We start from the raw sequence: 24,472 nt of genomic DNA on the forward strand, positions 1-24,472 counted from the left end.
TGTGTGCGTGGTCCTGTCACGGGAAAGTTGGTCATTTTGCACAAAGCCTTCAAACTTGATCGGCCAGCTTGGTGTGATACAGTTCAGAGTCACCTCTTCAGTGTTCTGTTGGCAGGTGAAAGTGAGGGGAAGTGGGCCTGATTTTTCTGGTTAGGACCAGAAAGGTATCCACTATATCCAGCACATAATTCCCATTTCCCAGTAGTCTCTTTCTCCTCCCACTTCTTACTAAATTGCATCAATCACTCAGAAGCGGAAGGGTGGGTGAATCTCTTCCTCCATATAACTAAGCATTCTGTGGCAACAGTCCTCTTTTCTTGTAGAGGAGTCCTAACCTATCTGCAGGCTTTAGCAGGCTTCCCTGGTATCAGGCAGAAAACCTGCCAAGCCATAGAAATCTGTTGGCAAGTAGATCTGTTTTTAAGGGGTTTGAAAAGTGCCACTGCTTTCGAAGTTTCCTCGAAAGAGAAGGACCAAAAAGAAAAAAGTAATACTTCATCCTTGCACCTAGGAGGTACTTTAGTAGTCATATTTCCCCTAAATCAAAGCACCCTCCTTTGTTTTTGGTTTATGATCCAACAACCTCATAAACAAGCTATTCATCTCTTCATCATTCATCCCACAAATATTCATTGAACATCTACTGCATGACAGGCACTATGCTAGGCACTACATACTAGCAAAAGTAGACGTGTTTTAGGTCTTCATGAGCTTAGTCAAGTGGAGCGTGCCAATGGCAAACAAATCAATATGTGATTACAGTTGTGTTTAGTGCCTTAGAAGGAAAGACTGCAGATATTGTAGGAGAAAATAATGGTGTGAGAGTGTGTGTGTGTGTGTGTGTGTGTGTGAGTGTGTGTGTGTGTGTGTGTGTGTGTGTGTGTGTGTGGTGGAAAGGAAAGGGGCCTAAGTTAGATTGGGTGGTCATGAAAGTCCTCTCTGAAGAAGTGATATTTAATTAGAGACCTAAAGGATGAGTAGGAGTCAGCCAGATTAAAAGTGAGTAATTGTGTAGTCAGTGTAAAGGAAGTAAAGTCCATATAATGGGATAGTGTATTTGTCAGCTTTTGCTACGTTGTATGATAGTTAAAAACAACCCCCAAACCTCAATTAGCAAAGGTATGCTGTGGCAGCCACAGGTCATCTGTGGCACTGCTTCATTGTGTCTTCTTCATTCTAGGATCCTGGCTGAAGGAGAAGCCCTTTTTTTTGGACACGCCAATCTTACGGCAGAGGGAAAAGAGCAAACAATGCTGAACCTTGCCACAGCTTTCAATCTTCTGATCATATGTAGTGGAAGTCACTTTGGCTCACATTCCATTGGCCAAAGCAAGTTTTATGACCAAGTTCATGTCAATTCATCAGGGCACGTGGCAGGAGGCAGGAGGAAAAAAGAATCTATAGAAACAATAACGCAATCTGCCACAGCCCTTGTCTGAGTTCCACCTATACCTCTTACTAATAGACGTTACAAACATTTCACTAACTTCTCAGGGCCTCAGTTTCCTCACCTCTACAAATAATGTTTAAAACAACTGAAGAGAACCTAAGATGGTTTTTCAAGGGTTAGAGCTAGCCCTTAATTTAGGAAGCAACTTGGGGGAACTGAAAATATATAATCTGGAATCTAAGGTTTCTCTACATTTACCCGCAGCATTTTCTTTCAATTACAATGATACAAGGAAGGCGAGTTTTAGCATGCTACCTTGGCCACTAACTAGCTATGTGATCTTGGGCAACTTACTAAAACTCTGTGAGCCTTGGACTATTGTGAGGATTGTGTAAAATAATATATAGGATGAGTACATTTTGTGTATTATAATGGCATAAACATACTAATCATTATTATAATTATCTGACTGCCATGATCACCTCTACTAAGATCCAAAAATCTGTCTCTTGGCCAGCCACGGTGGCTCACACCTGTAATCCCAGCACTTTGGGAGGCTGAGGTGGGCGGATCACCTGAGGTCAGGAGTTTGAGACCAGCCTGCCAACATGGCAAATCTCTGTCTCTACTAAAAATACAAACGTTAGCCCGGCGTGGTGGTGGGTGCCTGTAATCCCAGCTACTTGGAAGGCTGAGGCAGGAGAATCACTTGAACCCAGGAGGCGGAGGTTGCAGTGAGGCAAGATCTTGCCACTGCACTCCAGCCTGGGCAACAGAGCAAGACTCAGTCTCAAAAATATAAAATAAATAAAATAAAATAAAATAAAATAAAATAAAATAAAATAAAATATTAATAAATAAATAAATCTGTCTCTCATACTCTCAGTCCCACGTTTCACCCAGCCACCTCAAGCTCACCATGTCAAAAATCAAACTTCTTTTCCCTCTCAGGCAGTCCCCATTCAGTTCTCTCTCCAGACTTCCTGATGTTGATCACTGGCACTGATGTGCTTCTAATCGCCAAGGTCAGAAAACTTCAAGTTATCTCTTGACAGCCACACCCCTACTCAGTTCTATCACTTCTCCTTCCACGGTATAGTTTACATTTCTCTCTTTCTGATTTCAAAGCTACCACCTAAGCCCAGAACCTAGCACCTCACTCCTTGATTACTACACTAACTACTCTTACTCCCTTTACTTCACCCCAGGCCAAAGCAGCCTTTTGATTATCTGATTCCCATGCTCAAAATCCTGCAGTGGCTCACCAGTAAATAAAAAAATAAAGTCCAAACTCTTCAGCTGAGTGGCCGACATCCTTCAGAATTTGGCCTGGCCCACTTTTTCCAACCTTTCTTCTCACTCTTACCCATATACACCTTCTGCTGCAGCAGTACTGACCTAACTCACCATTCTCTGAAAATCTCCAGGATCTAGAATAGCACCGTCCGGGAGAAATCTAATGCAAGCCATGATATGATTTTAAATTATGTAGCAGCTGCATTTTTTAAAATGAGAAACAAGTGAAATTCATTTTAATGTTTTTATTTTCCAAATATCATTTTAACATGTAATCAATCTAAAAATTAATAATGAAAAATTTTACATTTGTTCATACTATGTCTTCAAAAATCCGTAAGCATTTTACACTTCCAGCGCGTCTCAATTTGCACACACTAGCCACATGTCCAGTGCTCCATAGCTGCACGTGGCTGGGGCTACAGTACTGGACGGCAGAGATCTATTCCCCACCTTGTGGCTCAAGGCAAGCTCCCACTCAAATTAGCACCTGTGGAAATGCTGCCTTTCAAAGACCCAGCTTCATAGCCTTCAGGAAGTCTTCCCAGATTCTCTCAACTGAAAGTCATCTTTCCCATTTCCATGCTATACCATACACATTATTTTAGTATATTAATACATTTTCAAATGTTTTGAGTAGATAACACATTCATTTGTCTCAAACTCAGAGAGGGTACCAAAGGATATGCATACAACATTCCCAGCCCGTCCTGCTTCCTAGCCAAACTAATTCCTTTCCTTAGAGGCCACCAATGTCATTTGATTTTTGTATGATTTTGCAGATAAATCTTACATACATATACACACGTATGTAAACACACATTTCTTCCATCTCTTTTTCAACAAATGGCGGCAAAGTAAACGTGCTGTTCTGTACCTTACATTTTTTGCATTTACTAGTTTACCGTAGTGACCATTCCACATGGAACGTACAGTACATGAAATGTTTCATTGAACTTTCCACTGCGCATTAAAGATCATTGTATTTGTGTCTGTCTCCCTGACAAGCCTTTTAATTTTTGAAGGGTATACATTTTGTCTTCTTTTCCATATCCTTGCAAAGCTCTGCATCTTGGACTCTGGTGCTATACACAATACTCAATAAATATTTATTAAATTGCTCAATCAGAATGATCTTCTTAAAATGCTCTTTTGCATTTGACACTCTCACCCCCAGGAAAATAACATTAACTTCTAATTGCCCACAGCATACTTTCTTTCTTTCTTTCTTTCTTTTTTTTTTTTTTTTTTTTTGAGACAGAGTCTCACTCTGTCACCCAGGCTGGAGTGCAGTGGCGCCAGCCCAGCTCACTGCAACCTCCACCTCCTCGGTTCAAGCAATTCTCCTGCCTCAGCCTCCCGAGTAGCTAGAATTACAGGTATGCGCCACCACGCCCGGCTAATTTTTTTGTATTTTTAGTAGAGACAGGGTTTTGCTATGTTGGCCAGGCTGGTCTCAAACTCCTGATACCTTCACAGTCAGGCCCAATTTTCCTTTCTAGACTAATCTTTACTCCCCAGAAACACACTCTTTGTTTTAAACAAGTCTCCTCACTGGAACCTTCCCACAGTTGGTATGTATGGACCTATCTACTTCTCTCTCTGTGTGTATATTTTATTCTAATGTCTTCCCAACTAGACTATAATCCCCTGAAAGAGAGGCAATGTCTAATGCCTTTATTCATCCCAGGACAGTACCTACAACTCCGTGATTCTCACTGCATGCTTGACGGGCTCGTAAATATCTTTCTCTAGGATTTCTTCCCTCCTTTCCTTTCCCTTGGGCCTGGCCTGCCCCAGGCTGGATGATAATTACCCCGATTGTACATTTCCTTTTGGCAGAGACAGAATACAGTTTGTTTCTCTAGTTCATTTTTATTTTTAAATCATTCTTTCCTCATTCAAATGATTCTCCAGCCAGAGAAGTTATAGGCAGAGGCAGTGACAAAGGTCAAAGCACATAATAAGTGTACTTTCTGAGAGGGAGTTTTTCTTCCCATTTTAACATTTTTGTCTTGAATTCCAATTACTTAAATCCAAAACCACTGCCTTTTCCTATGTCTCAAATAATGGAAGCTGCTTTGAGATTCACATCAAAAGCCAACATGGCACTATAATGGCTCTCTAGCGCTTGAATAAAGCCCAGTAGTACTTATAACAGTATCAGCTCAAAAATGGGAAGCGTTACAATAGCTACCACTTAATGAGCACTATGTGGATGATACTATTCGAAAGCTTTACACCCTTCATTTTATTTAATCCCCACAATCATCCTGAGATAAACTCTATTATTCATATTTTACAGATGACTCAACTAAGGCTCAGGGAGGTAAGGTAGCATGATCAAAGTGTCTGTCAGAAAGTGATAGAGATGGAACTTGAACCCAGGCAATATGGCTCCAGAACACATACTCCAACCCCTAGGCATATTTTCTCCCTTAGCTTGTGAGAGCCAATGCCTTTCCGGTGTATATTGCTTGAAATCTATTATATTTGAACCCCTCAGGAGCACAGGTGTCATCAGCCTCGTCTCTGCATCCCTATTGTTTCCTCTTCCCTTCACTTGGTTCAAAAAGAACTGTGCTGCTTTTCCACTAAGCCTCTTCACCATTTGACTGCTACTATCTGGGGAAACCTCTCTATCTGCACTCTGTATCTAGAGTGTTCCTTGCTGCTCGAAATATACTCCACGGTCCAGCAGCATCAGCATCACCAGGGAACTTGTTAGAAATGAAGCATCTCAGGTATCACCCCAGACTACTGAATCAGAATCTGCATTTTAACAGACTCTCAGGTGATTCGTGTGCACATTAAAGCTCGAGAGCAGCGCTCTCCATCTTTTGCAGTACTTACTCCCTTAGTAATTCCTTGCTGGAGTGTTCCGTACACAGAAGTCTAAAATGTATGGCTTGAAAGGGAGGGAATCATTTAAGCTGTTCCCTGTTCTCTGGCCTTTAGGAGCTCCAAAATCAGTCAGAGACCATGCTAAGAGTAGATCTTGCTGTCATTAGAATAACAAACATGTGGATGAAATGAAAAGACAGCCACGTTAGCCATGATTTCCTTTCCATATTTCATTCATGCTCTCCCTGTATCTCACACTGCCACAACACAGATGCTTTCTTTTATATCATGGGAACATTTTTAATTAAAGCATTGGAACCTTTGAGAATAGACAATCCTTTAAAAGTTAAGTTTATCTGTATTTACAAGCCTCCATTTATTTGGCAGTGACAATAGGGAAAAAAAACTCTGCTGCTGAAGGCATATAGAGGAATGATTAAGCTAATTTACAATAATTGCTTTAATCTTGACATATTGAATTGTAGTATCTAACTCTGAGTTCTCTCGGTCTGAGGTAAAGGAAAAATATAACACTGTGTTCGATATTGTACCTCTGAAGCACAATGGAAATTTTGCCCTACAGTGCCAGCCTGTCACCCACGGTGTCCATGTGATAGAAGGGGAGAGATCACCCGCAATGTCTAATTGCCACTGTACTCACTCCTGTGCTTTAAGATAGAAAGCCCATGTTCAGAAGCAAAGCCATTAGCAGCTATTAATTGCTTAGCTCTAATAAATTGTCCAGACCAGGACTTAATTAGGGAAGACATTTAGGAACAGGACACAGGACAAGAGGACATAAAGGAGAGCCAGGAATGAGATGAAACCCGAGCAGCCAGGAAGGCCAGGAAGGGGCCCAGGATGGAGAGAGGGTAGTTGAGATATCCGGATGTCAACTTTACTTACTTTCTGATCGCGTTTCAAGACAGCCCGGCTGGTTGCTTCTTCTAAAGACTCCTATAGTTTTGCATCTATACCTCTCCAGGAAGCACCGTGGAGTAGGAAGAGCCGTGGTATCTAAGGTGATATGAATGGTTTCTTTTTGCTCTTGGCAGCTCTGCTCACCCCTGCCTCCCCTGAAGCTGTCTACTTCTCTCCTTGATGGGACTGGCTGGGTCAGGCCTGGTTTTGCTTTCTGACTGACTCAGGTCTGAGTCACTGATCAAGAGGAGGAAGTCCTAATCATGGGTGCAGCCCTTTCAAGTAAGAAACATGGAATTTCATCAAAAGGGGCTGTGAGCTCTCCGAGACATTTGGCTGACAGTTACTGTCCCATTATTTCACTTTTAGAGAAACTACATTCTTCATCTTTGGCCCTTCGTGAACTCTGCTCCACCAGTGATTTCAATCTCAAAGTTTCCTGAAGGGCTTTGGCCAGATGTGACCAATAGCTCATCATGAGCTGATATCTGGTATACGGCCTCAAACAATACGAAGAAGATGATCATTGTATTCATGCGACATTTATATAGGTGTCTGTCTCCAGATTCTGGCAAGAAATTGCAAAAAAATGAACTGTTGCTTTTGAATTGGAAACAAAGTACTTGGCTGCTAAAAATGTGGCACTGCAGCCCACTTACAACAGTTGAGGGCATTACAACAGTTGGACTCTCTTGGTGTCATTCCTTTAAAGAAAAGCATTATCAGCAAGAAGCAAATATGGGTCATTCTTATTAATATTTCCATACTCTAACTTCCTTCTGAGGGGCTTGGTGCATTCTAACTCAATTATCTCACTTATCTTTGAGGGCTTTTGATTATCTTGGGTGGGGTTGTGGGACAGGGAGGGTCGACACACAAGCACATATCCTTTAAGAGCTCACAGATGCTTTTACATCTAGCAACTTGTTTGAGCCTCGTAAGTCTATGAGGTCTACAGAGATGACCATACCTTATTTGTGAAAGAACCATGTTTGAAAGCCAGGGCTTCTAGCACTACATCCCAAATACCCCGAGAGCTGTGGCTCTCAGCACCACTGTTGCTGTAGACAGCATTCACTGTTCTTTAACTTCCAAGGATGTCAGGGTAGCCGTGCGATTCCAAAGAGGGGGCACCAGGGCTTTTTTCTTCCCCTGCTTCATTCGCTCTTTATTTCTTACACTCTGACTCCTTATTGAAGGTTTGTGGCCCTAAATGCAGTTTCTTTAGCTGTCTCTTTCCCTCCAACCCCAGGTAGTATTTTAGCCTGGATAGTTCCCATAGGTATTTCTTTATACCTAAATTCAAAAGTGTTTCTTGACTTCCTTAAACCTATGCCCTTTTATGATCAACATCTTGCATGTCCTACCATTTCTCCCCCTCCCCTGACCCTTGCAAAGACACTGGAATGGACATTCATCCCCAGTGGAGAGTTCAGGCTCCTGGTTTCCATAGCCTTCATCTTATCCCTACCAGCAGCCACATTTTTACGAATCTTTATTTCCTGTTTTAAGAAAGCAATATGCCTATTTTTTCTCTGTGATATAAGGTAGCATAATATTGATAGGATCTTTCAAACTATTTCTCTCTGGCCCTGGTTCTGAAACATATAGCCCCTTGAGAAACATGGCTCTATTATTACTTATCAAGTTTTATTATATTTAAAACTGTTTCCACATCTGTCCCCCTAAACCGTGACCTCCTTGAGGATGGGGATATAATCTGGTTAATCTTTGTATCTGCAAGTGCCAAGCAGAGTGCCAGGTACATAAATTGTTGAACGAACGAACGAATGAATGAATGAATAAATAAATAGTGCCAGAAGAAGACAATGCTACTCCATCATTTCCCCCACGTCTTGCTCTGTTTTTAGCCAAAGTACAAACTGGAAGTGTCTAAGATATTTTAACACCCAACTGTGAATAGTGTCAATGAAAATGACAATAGTTCCCTTCTCTGTTCCCCCATTCTGTCTATTTTCCCACAGAATCTTTACTGCTCAGGTTCTATATGCTTCTGCTTGATTAATTATACACTTCTTTCTTTCATCTTGAATGTTTAAACTGACAGTAATTGCCCAGAACTGAATGCATGACCTCTAAGAATCTAATACTACTAAAAAGGGACTGGTTTCACATTCTAATCTGGCTGTCATAATCATCCTCAAGAGGATTGATTCAGTAACTTGGAAGAGGTTGCCATGTCAAAATAAAGGTTCAGCTCAGCTCCACTGGTCAGCCTACCAGCTGCACCTGAACTTGAAAATACCTTTGTATTGTTAGTTGTTTACATTTCTTTTTATAATCAATAGATCCATGCATCTGGAGTGAAGAATCAAGTATTTTGTTTTGTTTTACTTCATTTCAATTTTTAATCTAAGTTTCTGTAAAATATAATAAAAATAAATTACTAGATAAATATAATGGAAAAAAGTCATGCAAAATAAAAGCTCCCATCTTTTTTAGAGTCAACAGACACCAGAGTACTCTGTTAAATTGCTGTAAGGTTCCTGAATGCTTACTCTCAACAGCTACGCTTACCTCATCACACCCCCCTCAACCCATGATTCTGGGATTACATCAATCTGTAAAGCAAGAAGTGACGAGTGCTGCATGAGACTGTGTGCTTATCTAGGCCTTAGCCAAACCTTATTAAGGCCTGAATTGTCCTTGAATCCCCAGAGCCTAGCCTCCATTATACCTAGTGGTTATTGTGTCCAAGTGAATGCCGGTGCCCTTGTTTAAAGGTCTATCCACCTTGTGAGTGTGAGTTAGAATTGATGTAAATGATTCAGCACTGTAATTAAAGGTGCAATCTCTAGAGACAGACTCAGTTTTAAACTTCTGGTTTAGCCACTTACCAGCTATAAGACCTTGAGCAAGTTATTTAACCTCTCCGTGCTTCAGTTTTTTTTATTTATAAAATGGGGATAATTATAGTATCTATCCCATAGTGATGTTGTGAGGAATACATGATGTGACGCATTTAAGATACTTAGCAAACTGTCTGGCACATAGTACAAACTCAGTAAGGTTGGCTATTATCTCCACATGACTGCCTTAATTCATTCAGGCTGCTATAACACAATACCATAAACTGGGTGATTTGTAAACAACAGAAATTTACTTCTCATAGTTCTGGAGGCTGGGAGGTTCAAGATCAAGGTGCTGGCAGATTTGGAGTCCAATGAGGGTCCACTTTCTAATTCATAGATGGTGTTTTTCTGTTCTCACATAGTGTTCTCACATAGTGAAAGGGGTGTCTCTTTTGTGAAGGCACTAATCCCAATCATAAGGGATTCCACTTCATGACCCCATCACCACCCACAGGCTCTGCCCCTTAATACTATCACCTTGGGGGTTAGGATTTCAACATGAATTTCGGGGGCACATAAACCTTCAGACCATAGCAATGACTAATAAATGGTGTTAATGTCCCCTTCATTTCATAAGAGAGTGAAATTCCAAGTTTACAGTCCTACAGGCCCCTCAACCCATGACTCTGGGATTACAGAAATTGCTCTAAGGCATGCTGTCCCTTCTCCCTTTTCCTACTCAGAGTAATGTCTCATTGCTCCCAACAAGGCTCCTGCACCCTGGCAAATCAGTTTACTTACTATTGTTCCCTTATACTTAGCTAGCTAATTCTCACTTGTTGACATTTTCCCAGGACCACCATCAACCTGGATTACCCTCTTCTTTCATCTCTGTTATAGTCATTTTCCTTGTTCAAAATCAATCTCCAAAATAGCCTCCATAAACAGTAGTTCTCAAACTTTAATGTTCATCGCGATCACCTGGGGAGCCTGTTAAGCATGCCCTTTCCTGAGCTCCACCTCAAATTCTGATTTATGAGGTCTGGGGTGAAGCCCAGGAATTTAATTTTTAAAATAAGGCCTCCCTCTGTCTACCCCTCCAACTGCCAGGGGACTCTGAGGCATTAACTTTTTTGGGTCATAGATTGACAAAAAATGTTGTATAAGAAAACATGAATTAACACCACTTGAATCAATTCTTTCTCTGAATTTTCTTAAATGCTAATACTTTTAATAAAGTAACACCATATTAATTCAGCTTCATTAAATTGGAAGTCTTGATACTTGGACAGAAGCCAGGCTGCCAAAAAGAGAGGTGGGAGGCTGAGGATGAATCTCCCTTCAAGATGATAAGTAGAGCTAGCCATGCATATTTAGATAGGTGCCAATTAATTCTTTGCTGATTTATTCATTGACAAAATTCTTTGTTTAGTCCACTCAAGGTCTCATCTACTATTTCTCTCACTTGGATTATTGCCCTAGTCTCTTACCCAGTTCCCCACTTCCTCTGATGCTGCCCAATAGTCTGTTTTCCACATTCAACAGAAAACAATTGAAAGGTTTTATTCAGGTGAGTGATACACTAGAATTTTATTTTTTAAAGATCACACCGGTGTTTATCGTAGGATAAGGGCCAAAAGCTTGATTAGGATCTACAAGGCCCTGCATAATCTACTCCCAACTACCTTTCCAGCCTCATCTTGTTTTATATGCCCCCTTTCTTTCAGTTCCATGACTAGGAACAGTTCCTTCTGCTGCAGAACCTGTGCATAAGCTCTTTCATCAATTTGGAATGTTCTTCTCAGCATCCCCTCCTAACCCCATGTACCCACTCAGACACACACTTAGTTAACCCCTACTTATCTTTTGAATCTTAGCTCAAATGTCTCTTCCACAGAGATACCTCCCTGGCTTCCCACTCTAAGTCAGCTTTCATTGCTGTATGTTTTCAGAGAATCATGTTACTTTTCCTCAGAATACTTGTATCAGTTTTTGATTACACAGTCATTATTATTACTGTAATTATTCAATCAATGCCCATCTTCTCTTGTAGATGGCAAGCTCCCTGAGGACCCAAAGCATATCTATTTTTGCTTGTCACTATATCTTCTGCATCTAGCATAATGATCAGCATACAGCAAGCCCTTAATAAACGTATGTTAAGAAATGGGCAGGATGAATCCCTTCTGTTCCTTCCCAGAGCAGACCACAATGATCTAAACTTCTCTAGTTTCTTCCCAAAGCTGACACTGTCTTGACTGTGTAGGAGTGTGTGTGTGTGTGACATGAGTTCAAACTCCCCTAGAGGGAAAACCCCGGTCAAGGTAATAGGACTCAAAACCTACCCACTTAACCTTTAAGCTTTTGGCCAGCTCCATCCGCCAGGGGATGAGACAAGCCTGATGCTGATGGCTCCTGCCCATTGGCCTTTGCACTAAATAGTTAGCTTGTTTCTAGAAGTCACCCGGGCATCATGGTAAAGATGGGATCCTTGTTCAAGTCATTAAGTTGCAGTTCAGCATTATCAAATCTTGTTAGCTATCACCTTAACTAGCAAATGCCTTCTATATTAAACACTGAGTAATTTTACTTTAAGTTATCCATCCCACTCCTTCTGATATGCATGTAATTATAGTTCTTGAAGTGAAATCGAGGAGGAATGGTAACAAGATATTGCTGGTGACAGTGATGGGGGGATGAATGGGTTGCTAGTGTAGTGTGATGTGTCATTTCTTAGCCCAGATGCCATTCAGAATTTCGCAAGAGTGGTGCCACCATTTTACATAAAAGCCACATCAACAACCTGGAAAGCTTCAGCTAAAATCACATCTGAGGTTCAAGAGTTGAAGTATATTGACTCCTTGTCCCTATTGCTCCCAGCATAAGTAAACTCCACATAAATCCTATGACTCCAGATGGATAGAGGCATAACATACTAATGTTTCTGTCAAAAAAAAAAAAAAACCTTAACTACAGAGCAACTGGACAATTCAAATGATATTCTAATTGGTCATAATTTTCCAAACATTGTAATATCACATACTGACCATATAATCCATCTGAGAAAAGGCATGCCGCAGGAAGACCATAGGCATAACTGGCCTCACAATTACTCTAACTGTCTAAATATTCTGCTAATTGGATTTTTTTTCAATTGTGACTATTTTAACTGTCCTTTCCAATGATGTAATAAGTGATATTCTTCAACGCGTGAGATGCTGTTGGCAAGCTCTGTAGATCTGAGCAATTTGAGTAGCTTTCAGCAGGTTTTGCAAAGCCATTTTATTTTATTTATTTATTTATTTATTTTGAGACGGAGTCTTGCTCTGTCGCCCAGGCTGGACTGCAGAGGCGCGATCTCGGCTCACTGCAAGCTCCGCCTCCCGGGTTCACGCCATTCTCCTGCCTCAGCCTCCCCAGCAGCTGGGACTACAGGCGCCCGCCGCCACGCCCAGCTAATTTTTTGTATTTTTAGTAGAGACGGGGTTTCACCGTGTTAGCCAGGATGGTCTCGATCTCCTGACCTTGTGATCTGCCCACCTCGGCCTCCCAAAGTGCTGGGATTACAGGTGTGAGCCACCACACCCGGCCTAAAGTCCTTTTAATACAATGATTTTTTCAAATGAGTATGCCTTGTATGTATGTGTTATGACTTTTCCTTTTTAGTTTTAACTTGTAAATGGAATAAAATTCAAACAAAAGTAGTGCTAATATGAAAGTATAAAAAGAAAATATCCAAAGTGCCATACTTTTCAGATAATCTCAACCCATCCTCTGTTAACTTGTACATATGTCCATTAGTCTCTGTGATTAGGAAGCATATTGGAAAATTTATTTCCTTGGTGATACCCAGGTTTTGTTCAATATATAATTTTAAGTTTCTCAATAAGACCATCTGTTATGTAAAATAATCCCTTCATTTCCTGAAAATTCATTTACAAAATGTTTGGAAAGTGTCCATTTGATATAATTATTCCTTGCCTACTCTCTTTTCCCAATATCCATTAAAATATGCATGAGGATTTTTTTTTAAATGAGGTAATCAGTGAGATCAGATGATAAGTTACTACAGTACCCAGCTCCTTTGCTATGGATAACTGGACTGTGGATAGACACTAGACCCAAAGGCAGTATTTATAGGCTGACCAGTGGCCTATGGGGTGGAGTGGCATAAGAATTCTAACCAATCAGATCCTCACTCAAAGGGATTTTCAATTTGAGACTCAAAATATCAGCCCATTGGTCAGTAGTCATAGAAGTAAAAGCAGAAACAGAATAGCTGAGCTAATCTAATAGCAGAGCTCCTTGTGAGAGGACAGCTTACTGTTGTATGATGAACAGTGGTGAAGTTCTTTAGATGGCTTGTGTAGTTTATTTAAAATAAACTTTGATTGACTGAGATGTGCTGAGCATGTCACTATTCTGTGTAACTTGACTGTGCCTAACAGATGGATCAACTTTTTAAAATGTTCTGAAGTCCAGTTGTCAATGTAGAGCAAATAGAGGCTGAACAAAGATAAGAAACCAGGTCTCTTCATTCCTAGTCTAATGATATTTATAAGATCAACTTTACTTTCTTTCAGAAAAGCTTTAGACCTCAATGAGATACTGTTATTTCTTCAGACTTGCTGCTATCAACTGCATCAACACTATGATGCTATCTTATGTATAGGAAAGCCTGATGACAATCTGTGAAAGGACAGGCAAATTTCCAGGTGATATATGTAAAATATTTGATTGACAAAAACGTCACTCCTAGGAATTAAAGAAAAGCTACACGTAGTCACTCAAAGCTCTGGTGAGGGAAACTCGCACCCAGAACCACACTTAACTCTTCAGTTGGAAAACAATTTTTGTCAAATGTTTCAGTAGAAGCCTTTAAGTATGCTTTGTATGCTCAGATGTGATTAAATGTACCTCTTCTGAGTAAATCTGCCTCTACACCAGATCTGTTCAAAGTTTTGGGACAGTACCAACATTTCCCTTACTTCTTGGGATAGTATCCCCCAAGAATCAACTTTCTAGCAGTTATTATTTCAAGGCCAGGAAACTTTACCTAAATTAAGCTAAGAAATATAATGTCTCATGCTGATTTTTCAAAATTTAAATTCTCCATCTCTGAAAGATTTCTTTGTATTATGAGGTATCTGGACTGGTGAAACCTAATTTGTAAGGCTTTCCAAATATTGGTAGGTTCAGCTGATCTACAGAATCAAAGTGGCTTAAAAGAAACTTTGACTCTATTTCTTTGAACCTCCATGGCCACATCTGTAAAATGAGAATGATAAAACTTGCCATGCCAATATAACCCTCCTGAATTTTAGAACATGAGAGTTGGAAATGCCTCTCCCAAGTGATCTCATCCATCCTCCCTGCTTTACCTTGTAGTTAAGGTATGAGCATCAAATGAGATAACAGAGATGTATTTAGAAGAATGCTACAAGGTATTAACATCATCACTCTTTGTTTTTATTTGAGTGATGCCATTACTAACTGTTCCAAAGGAGCTTCTTGGCTCTTTAATTATTGGTTATCTTGATTGAAAAGACCTCCAGACTAGCTAAAGTCCTGGACATTAGCTCTATGCAGAATAACAGCCAGTATTTTTCTTTTCTGTCTGTTCTCTCTGTTTCTGTCTCCACCTTTGATAGTTACATCTAAATTTATCCCCAGAAAAACCAACATATATTCTTAACCAAGACAGCACTTCCTAATTTGTCCTGTTCAGGTCTCATCCTCCTTGCAGAAAACCAGTATGTCTTAGCTGAAAAAGCTTTGAGACATAATCTTGTCTAGAGACTCCTTAATGCCAGTGTGCAAACCAGCTGCATCTGAATTACCCAGGGGACTTTTTGACAAATGTAGACTTTTGTTTGTAGTTTTGTTAAACTCTTATTACAAAAAATTCAAACAAACAAAAAATGACAGCCTGTCATGAAGAACTCTTAGATACTTACCACCCAACTTACACAATTAACCACCCATGTTTAATCTTATTTCATTTATATTTCATCCAAATCTCATGTATAAATATTTCAAAATGCAAACATATATATTTCATTTTTGGTTTTTCAAATAAAATTCTGGAATTCTGATTTGGTAGTTTTGGTATAGGGCCCGGGAATCTGTATTTGTAATAGATGAATCTGATATGCAATTTTGAGAACAGTTGTGTTTGATTCTCCTTCTCATACCTAGAGAAATAGAAGCTAAACAAGGAAGTCATTAGCTGAAGTTTACTCCATTGCTTTATCCCAAAGACGGGTTACTGTTTTGAAAGGAGAAATATTCTAAAGACCATTCAGAAGAAACAAAAACAAAAACAAAACAAAGCAAAAAAACATTATTTGAGTGGTAAGTGCTTTGAAAATAACAGGCTAATACCAGGAGGCAAGGAAGCAACTTTCTGAGATGTCAACTAAGCAATGAAGCCTTCGCAGTCCACACTGAAGTCTCATGCCTTTGAGCTCAGCCTTCATTGACTGGACTACTCATTTGGAAGTTAATCACAGGAAGCCTTGTGACAGCTCATGTATTATGGAATCGATTTCACTCTTTTTTTTTTTTTTTGAGACGGAGTCTCGCTCAGTCGCCCAGGCTGGACTGCAGTGGCACGATCTCGGCTCACTGCAAGCTCCACCTCCCGAGTTCACGCCATTCTCCTGCCTCAGCCTCCCGAGTAGCTGGGACTACAGGCGCCCGCCACCACGCCCGGCTAATTTTTTTGTATTTTTAGTAGAAACGGGGTTTCATCATGTTAGCCAGGATGGTCTCGATCTCCTGACCTCGTGATCCCCCTGCCTCGGCCTCCGAAAGTGGTGGGATTACAGGCGTTAGCCACCGCGCCCAGCCAGATTTCACTCTTAAATTGCCTTAACTCTCCAACCAAATTGTAAGCTTATGAAGGGTAGGGACCTTGCCTGATTCAGCTTTGTACCACTCTTCTCCCCACCTCCTAACAAAACCCCGTTTGGTGTCCTGTCACATGTGATATTTTATTGCAGTGCATTACTTCTTACTTTATATCACTAGGAGATTACTTCACCACATTTCTATGCTGATGTGCTAAATGTAGAGAAAAAGTGAGTGTGTCTCATAATGTACCTAAATACAAGGACTATGTATTGTGATCTATGTGTCGTGATTCAAAAGGTTCTGTTGGAATGTCCTGAACCAAATTCATTTCTTCAGTGTCTCACCATATTGCCTGGAATTGCTACCCTTTATCATCTCTTTAAGTGACTGGATTGAAACCCTAAAGTTCACACAGGAGTTAATCCAGAAGCTCCTTAGCATAAATTAGCTGACAGAGCTGACTGCATTTATGATGCAGGTCTCTTTGATGTCATAAAGGGATCATAGGCTTCAGGTCGATAGCTCAATTGGGATTCTCCAGTGGAAGTTAAGGGGCTGTTGGGTACCCCATGGGTGGAAATACGTTTGCTGAAAAGCGGCACAGTGGTTGAGAATGCAGGTTTTGGAGTGAGATGGATTTAAATCTCAGTCCTGAGTCTACCATTGACTAGTTAGTTATGTGACGTTGGAGTAGTCACTTAACTTCTCTGACCCTCATTTCGTTCATCTGTAAAACAGAGGGTTAACAATAGAACTCAATTTCATTTATTCAACAAATTTGAGGGCCATCTATTTGCTAGGCACTGTGCTAGGGACTGGGGATACCAGATAACAAGGCCAGGTAAGGTCTCTGCAGTCCTGAACTTTAATTCTACATTTAAAATTTTGCTGAGGCTAACATGAGATAATGCCCGTGAAGAACTTAGCATGGTGGTTGGATTTGGGAAACACGACAAACATCACTTATCTTTATGGTTATTATTATCCAGGAAAGAAGGTGAATGGCACCACGGGAAAATATTTCACAACTTGCCCAAGACTCATGCTGGTAAAGAAAAAATTTGGCTCAGATCCCCCAAGCCTATGAGAAGGCTAGAAGCAACCCACAAAAGGACATTTGAGGAATGGAGAAAAATCTCTCTCAACCAAGAAGATATTCTTATTTCTGCTTAAAACCATAGCATACCAAAAGAAGCGCTCTTACCACAGCAGCCAATGCCATGTTGGGGTCTACTTAAGCCAGAATGTTTTTATCACGTGGGTTTGCGTGATAGCCAGAGCAACAGAGGTATTGATAAGATTTGGCTGTGTCCCCTACAAAATCTCACCTTGAATTGTAGCTCCCATAATCCCCACATGTCATGGGAGGGACCTGGTGGGAGGTAATTGAATCATGGGGGGCAGGTTTTTTCCATGCTGTTCTCATGATAGTGAATAAGTCTCATGAGATCTGATGGTTTTATAAAGGGCAGTTTCCCTGCACACGCTCTCTTGCCTGCTGCCATGTCAGATGTGCCTTTGCTCCTCCTTCGCCTTTGGCCATAATTGTGAGGCCTCCCCAGCCGTGTGGAACTGTGGGTCCATTAAAACTCTGTTTCTTTATAAAATACCCAGTTTCGGATATTTCTTCATACGAGTATGAGAATGGACTAATACAGGTATGGTGAGTGAGCTTTTTGTAGTTGAGGCAAAAACCCTGTGTACTTTAATGTTTGCACAATCACAGTCAGAGAGGGTGAAAATTCTCTGTGATGAGCATCAACAGGCCTGATATTAGGAAATGATCATTGATCTGGTGAGAACTAGTATGAAATTCAATACACAGAAAATGAAGAATGGCTACAAGACAATGAAGAGATAAATGATAATGCAAGAGGAGGGTACAGGGCTTACCTCTGAAGACATGACTTGAAACTCCAATGTAAAATATCCAGGGAGGCAGGCTGACCTTGAGCTTGGTTCAGAAGGGAATTGAGAGGGGAGAGATGTAATCTGGAAGGCAGGGTAGGGAAGCAGCACCTAGGGAAGATCTCCAAGGGTCATGCCCAGCACGCAAGATAATGGGTCTAGTCTAGGAAACAACAATAACTTTAGTCCCCATCTACTAATATGGTTGAAACTTCCAATATATTTTCTGCCCTGGTCAGGACTAGCTTAATCACTTGGCAGGGCTGAGCCTGTAGACACCTTACATTAGTGACTCCAGCTGAACAGGCCTGACATCAGGTGTCTTTGTTTTATTTGTACCATAATAGAAAAGGAGAGATAAAACTCACAAGCTACAGGGTTAAGCTTAGCAGGTGTGTATAGAAACATCTGAACACACACAGCAGGATTCTCACTTAAAGATCCAGACCCAGATATACAGACTCATATTCAGATCCACATTTGAGAGTCAATATTCAATCATTTTTCAAGTGACTGCTTATTCCTACCTTACCTTAATTTATGCAGAAAGCTAATACTTATGCATTGTATATATTCACAGCTTAAAATAAAGGGCCGTTGAATAAATCTAAAGATGAGTTTTTAACAGGTCTTTTGCCTGTGTTCTCTTTTTCTTCCCGCAACTGACTAATGCTAGATTCCAAAGGTCACTTGTCTTTAGCAATTACTCTGAAGCACTACATCCTACCTGCAGCCTTTTAAACATTCTAGCCTAAAGAGGATTCATTCTATTTTCTTGGAAATAAATGTGAACTGTCAATCGAATGCCACTAATAAACGTTTCTAATTGATGTTTGAAGAGGGGAATTTTTTTCCCTTAGGCAGGCTGCCTTTTATCTTAGTCAGTGGCCTTGTTGTTTATAAAAAAATTATTTGTGCATTCATAAAGCATAGGATGAGAGTTAAAGGACAATACTTCACTTTTCTGTTTGTCAAATTGGATAAAGGCACCATTAGTACTGAAGGGTTTTTCTTTTCTCATGATTTAAGGCCAGTATGTTTTAACAGCCAAATCAAACACAGATTCAGATATCAGTTTCACTTTCATGAAATGAAAATATCTACCCCCATCAAATGCCTGAGGACAAATCATGTGCTGCAAAGTTTGAATTTTGCTCCTTCCATTCCCTACTTCAGTGCCACATCATTTTTTTTTAAATTGTAATATGGGGATTACAGTAGCTACCTCATAGAGGTCCTGTGAAAATTAGGGTAAATAAGATAACCACTGTGGTTGTTGGAGGGAGAAATAATATCTGATTTCAAAGCTAACTGAGAAATAAGATACAGGCTTAAGGCAAATGAAGATGAAAATAGCCTTATTACTGATAACACTGAACTCAATGGTATAACTTTGATATGCAGCCAAATGGTTTTAGTTATTTTCTCCTCTTCTCCTCTAGTCTTTAAGATGATTCCTCTGAAGGAATTTGGGTCTACAGAGCAGACGAACTTACCCATAATGTCCTCTTAGCTCTACCTAATTGCAAACCATGGACCAATGGACCGGTTCAGATAATTCACTTCTCCTCCCATGGGTAGGATTGCCAGATTTAAGATATAAAAATACAGAATACACAGTTAAATTTGAATTTCAGATAAACAATAAATAATTTTTAGTTTAAGTATGCCCCAGGTAGTGTGTAGGGTATACTTTTACTATCAACATTATCTATTATTTATCTGAAATTCAAGTTTAATGGAGCATCCAGTATTTTATCTGACAACCCTACACATGGGATGAAAGTGAGTAAGGTTGGGAAGAGAATTTCAGAGTGTTACCATAGCAGAAGGAATGTTACTCATGAGACCATGGGAATGGAAGGTCCTCCTAACAACCACACAGTGTGGGAGCACAGTGTCCAGCACAAAGGGTGTGCTAAACACTTATTTATTGCTTTCCTTCATGCCTATAAGAACCCTTGTAGTAAACGAACTCATTTATTCCGAGGCATTCGATTCTTACTATGATGCTCTTCTAAAAGTATTTTTACTTTAAATGAGGTCCAGGAGGAGATCAATGCTTAACTCACAGAAATTCTTCTCTAATGATGGATTTTCAACCTTGACCGAGCATCATAATGCCCTGGGGAGCTTGTTAGAAATACAAACACCCAGAATTCCCCTCCCCAAGTTTGATTCCGGGGTAGGATCTAGGCATTTGTATTTCTAACAAGCTTCCCCAGGGATTCTGACACACAGCGAAGTTTAAAGCACATCATTCTGACATATAAGTGCAGTGTCTGCAATGTCAAGGAGCAGGGGATTGGTGTATTCAGGGAAAGGTGTATGCTTCTACCCAACAAGTTAGCTGAGAAACTATTATGCCAGTGCAGAGACCATTGGGTTAGACCCAACGTTCAAGATCATGGACAAAGAGAAGCATGCCTTCCTTCCAATCCTAGTAGCAATAGGCCAAACCTCCAACAATAAATTTATGAGCATTGAAGCACCCGAGTAAAGCTCATTTTAATTAGAGGTTCCTTCCTGTGCTCTTCAGCTGCCTTAGACATTATGTGTGACTGGCTCTGAGAGCAGACATGGTCAACTACACCATCTCTTCTCACTGCAGATTACAGTCCCATGTGAAAGGGCTACAAGAGAGGCAAGTACAGGGAGTAGAGGGTCAGGAAGCAGTAGGGAGGGAGTGTCAAGGAAAGCTTTAAGGGACAGTGAGTATTGTCCTTCAGTCCTTTAAAGGTGGGTAGAAATTCAGCAAGGGGAAAGAGCAAAAAGAAAGATACATAGAGGATAGCAGACAAGAGACTACTAGAGCCAGAGAAAAACTGAGACAGTTATATATTCTAAAGCTAAGAGAAACCTTCATAATGAGGCAAAAATAGGCAGACATAAGGCGGAGAAAGAAGAGAAAGAAAAAAGAGGAGAAGATAAACACACACACATTACACATACAAACACTGTTGCATTCACAAAGAAAGATCCTCGGGAGATGGAGAAAGCAGAAAAGGGACAGAGAGAGATACAAATCCAGATTATAAAAATAATTGCGATCACCCTTGCTGTAGGATTTTCACTGTTGTTTAAACATGATGAAACAAAACATCCGATATACATATACTTTCTCAGAAGACTATCTCATGCTGAATGTATAGGAAATGAACACCACATTTGCTCATTCTTGATGACATTTGCTGCTTACAAATGGCTGTTTTCAGGGGAAATATTGATTATAGTTCTAAAAGTAGGTGGAAACATCATTAATATATTTAATAATTAAGAGTAGAATCATAATACAGTATTGAGAAGTAAGGCAGCCTTTTTCCTGAACTTGATCTAAAAGTAGACTTTCTAATAGCTGCCATTGCAATTCTCCAGTACTGCAGTGTGTCTCCCCCCGCCCCCCCATTTTTTATTATTCGGATTCATTTTGTTGTTGCTATGAAACTTTTGGAGAGGCCCTTTGCAGCTGATGAGCCCAACCGTTAAGTGTAGGTGATTTGGCTTCTCTGGGCGATGTTGTTGAGCACACCAGCTTCCTGGAAGAAACACAGTAGAGGGAGATCAATTTTGCTTCACGGTGCTTAATATCACCTCAAGGTCTTTTCCCTTCTGTTTCTTTTTCCTTTTTTTTTCTTTCTTTTTGGAGTCATACGTTCAAATAACCACATGTTTGAACATTCAAAGGAACATGGCTCAGCATGTCTTTGTAAAGGTACAGAAGGCAATATGGCATTACACATGCTCAATATGCTGTTTTGAATTCTCTAGAACTTTGTTGCTCCAAAATCAAATATCTTCAGATAAAGGGAGAGTATGTTGCTCAGTCAGAAACATGTAGGTGCCAGGTTTGATTTCTCTTCTGTATCTTTAGCATTTTCAGCATCTACTTTGTAACCTGAAGGGTTTTTTTTCTCTCTCTCTTTTCCATTTGTAGTTTAGAAAATAAGCACCAGATGAGGAATCACTGTATCTGGGGAAGGGTACCAGGTGATTTCTCTTTGAAAAGCTTGTATTAGCCATGGACATGAACCTAGGATGCGACTGGACTGGGTGATCTCTGGTATGTACATGAGAGCTCAATGGACAAAAGAGGATAGGCAAGCAAGGAGGGACTGCCCATCTTCTTCACTCCTTTGACTCGGGGGAAGTGGTCACTGTATCTGTGGATGCGAAAATGGAATTAAGAATGCCCTAACAAGAATCATAACTACAAGAATCTCCTACTGTTTCCCTGTCACAAAAACACATTATTCATTCCAGAGGAATGCAAGCAGTTCCAAAAATTAACAGCCCTTTTCCAAATGCTCCTAGTGGCTTACAGTTTCTGCTGCAATTGCATTAGCATTTGCAATTCTTGTTTTTGATGATGACTGAGCTCATGATTGGTTTCTCTGCCACTGCTACAGCTGGTGTCTTTGCCCTGCCACAGGGGCACTCACTGGTGCCCTTATTCCCTTGCTTATGATCTACTTCTCCTACTTATATTCTTGTTCTGCTGCTCTTGATTCTGGATGAGAGTTTTTCTACCATGCGGTCAGAGCATTTTTCAATGTCCTTAGGTAGCCCAAAATATCAATTATGACAATTATTTTTATCCCCAATCCAAAGTACACTTATTCCTTCAGGTTGATGATTCTCTAAGTATTAGAACAGCTTCCTCTAGAGAGGGCCGTGAAGTACTTGAGTAACTTTTGGCATTTCTCATTGACTGTTAACCATTCTGCCACGATAAGGAATATACCAGTACTTCTCTACCTTCCTTCCCATAACACATCCTTTATTAACAAATCAATCACTCACCAAATGTTTACTGAGCATTGTGCTAAGTACTGGAGATAAAGTAGTGAATGAGACAGAGAAGGCTCCTACCCTCACAGAGATTCCAGTTTAGCAGAACAAGAAGCAAGTAATTACATAAAAGTGTAATAAGTCTTATGCAAATGAAAGCAGATTTGCAGTTGAATCCAACAGCCTTTCTGAGGAAGTAACACTAAATATGAAATATGAACGCATTTGCTAGGAGGAAAAGAAGTGGAGTAGGAGTGGAGATTGTTCCCAGAAGCATATATAGAAGTCTAAGGGAAAGAGAGAACCTAGCAATTTTGCAAAGCTAAAAAAACAAAACAAAACAAAACAAAAACTTAAACATAGCTGGAATACAGAGTACAAAGGGGAGTGTGGTGCAAGAGAGATGGGATAGGTAAAAAAAATTCTAGATGATGGAGAACTTTGTAATCGAGTCTAGAAACTTTAGACTTTATCATGGGTAGCAGGAAGCCACGTGCAGGATATAAACAAGGCAGTGACTTGATCAGGATTGCACTTGGGAAAGCCCAGTCTGACTGCAGTGTAGCAGAACCAACTGGAAAAGGATAAGGAGGGGAGAAAGAAAACCAGTTAAGAGGTTGTTCTTGTAGTAGGCCAGGCTACAAGTCGTGGTGGCCCGAGCTAGGGTAGTAGCATGGAGATAGAGCAAACTGGGCAGATTTAAGAGGTAGAATTTACTCAATTTAGAGGTGGGAGGATAGGGAAAAGAAATAATCAAGAGGGTACCTGGTTTCTGGCTTGTGTAACTTACTGGCAGGGGCGGTGGTGATGTCACCTATTAGGATAGGAAATACAAAACAAGTAGCAGGTTTGAGGATGAAGAAGATTTCAGTATTGGAGTTTGGAGTTTGAGATATCATTAAGACATCCGAATGGAGATGCCAATTAGTCAGATACAGAGGATCGAAGCACAAAAGAGAGATCAGAGATGAAGCTAGACTTTTTGTGGGCATGTGAGTCTATGAGCTAGTTCAAAAGGAGCATGCAGAGTTAAAAAGCATAAGACCTAGGATATGGCTTTTAGGATCACCTGCCTTTAAGGACTGGACAGAAGCAGAGAGGCTTGCAAGAAGTCTGAGAAGGAGTGGTCAGGTAAGTAGAAGTAAAGCTATTAATAGTAGAGGGCAGCGTAACAGAAACCAACAGAACAGAGAATTTCAAGGAGGAACATCCAATGTCAAGTGCTAATGGGTGGTCAAACAAGACAGAACAAGACTCAAAAGAGTGCTTTGGCTTTTGTTATACGCAGGCTACTGGCTGCCATGTTTAGGACAGCCTCCGCTGAGCTGTCTTAGTGGGATAGGGGGTGGGAGACGTAGAGGTTGGAAGCAAAAACAAAATGCAGTAGTTGAGGAGCAGCAGGGAGATAGGCAAATGGAGACAGTGAATCTAGACCAGACCCTCTTTTGGGGAATCTGGCTGAGAGATGAGGAGAAAAATAGAACGGTATCAAGGGCAATAGACTGCAGGGAAAGGTTTTGTTGTTGCTACTACTGAGTGGCTGGCTCTGTAGTAGAAGTGAATATTTTGATACCTTCTCATTGACGATGACATGGAATTTATCTTGACTGCAAATTCCTTCTCTTGGGAGAATGAATCCTAGGGTAATACAGGAAGA

General features: G+C 40.5%; 1 protein-coding gene across 1 annotated transcript in view; it reads right to left on the bottom strand.

Moving 5' to 3' along the window:
* LOC129529827 (early lymphoid activation gene protein-like) overlaps positions 1 to 24,472 on the bottom strand; it is a 39,681-nt gene that overhangs the window by 7,827 nt on the left and 7,382 nt on the right. The window contains 2 exon segments of the mRNA XM_055375814.1: positions 6,437 to 6,524; positions 6,526 to 6,587. Of these exon segments, the coding sequence (XP_055231789.1) occupies positions 6,437 to 6,524; positions 6,526 to 6,587 (150 nt within the window).

This window comes from Gorilla gorilla, chromosome X, assembly GCF_029281585.2.
Source record: "Gorilla gorilla gorilla isolate KB3781 chromosome X, NHGRI_mGorGor1-v2.1_pri, whole genome shotgun sequence".
Lineage (NCBI taxonomy): Eukaryota > Metazoa > Chordata > Mammalia > Primates > Hominidae > Gorilla > Gorilla gorilla.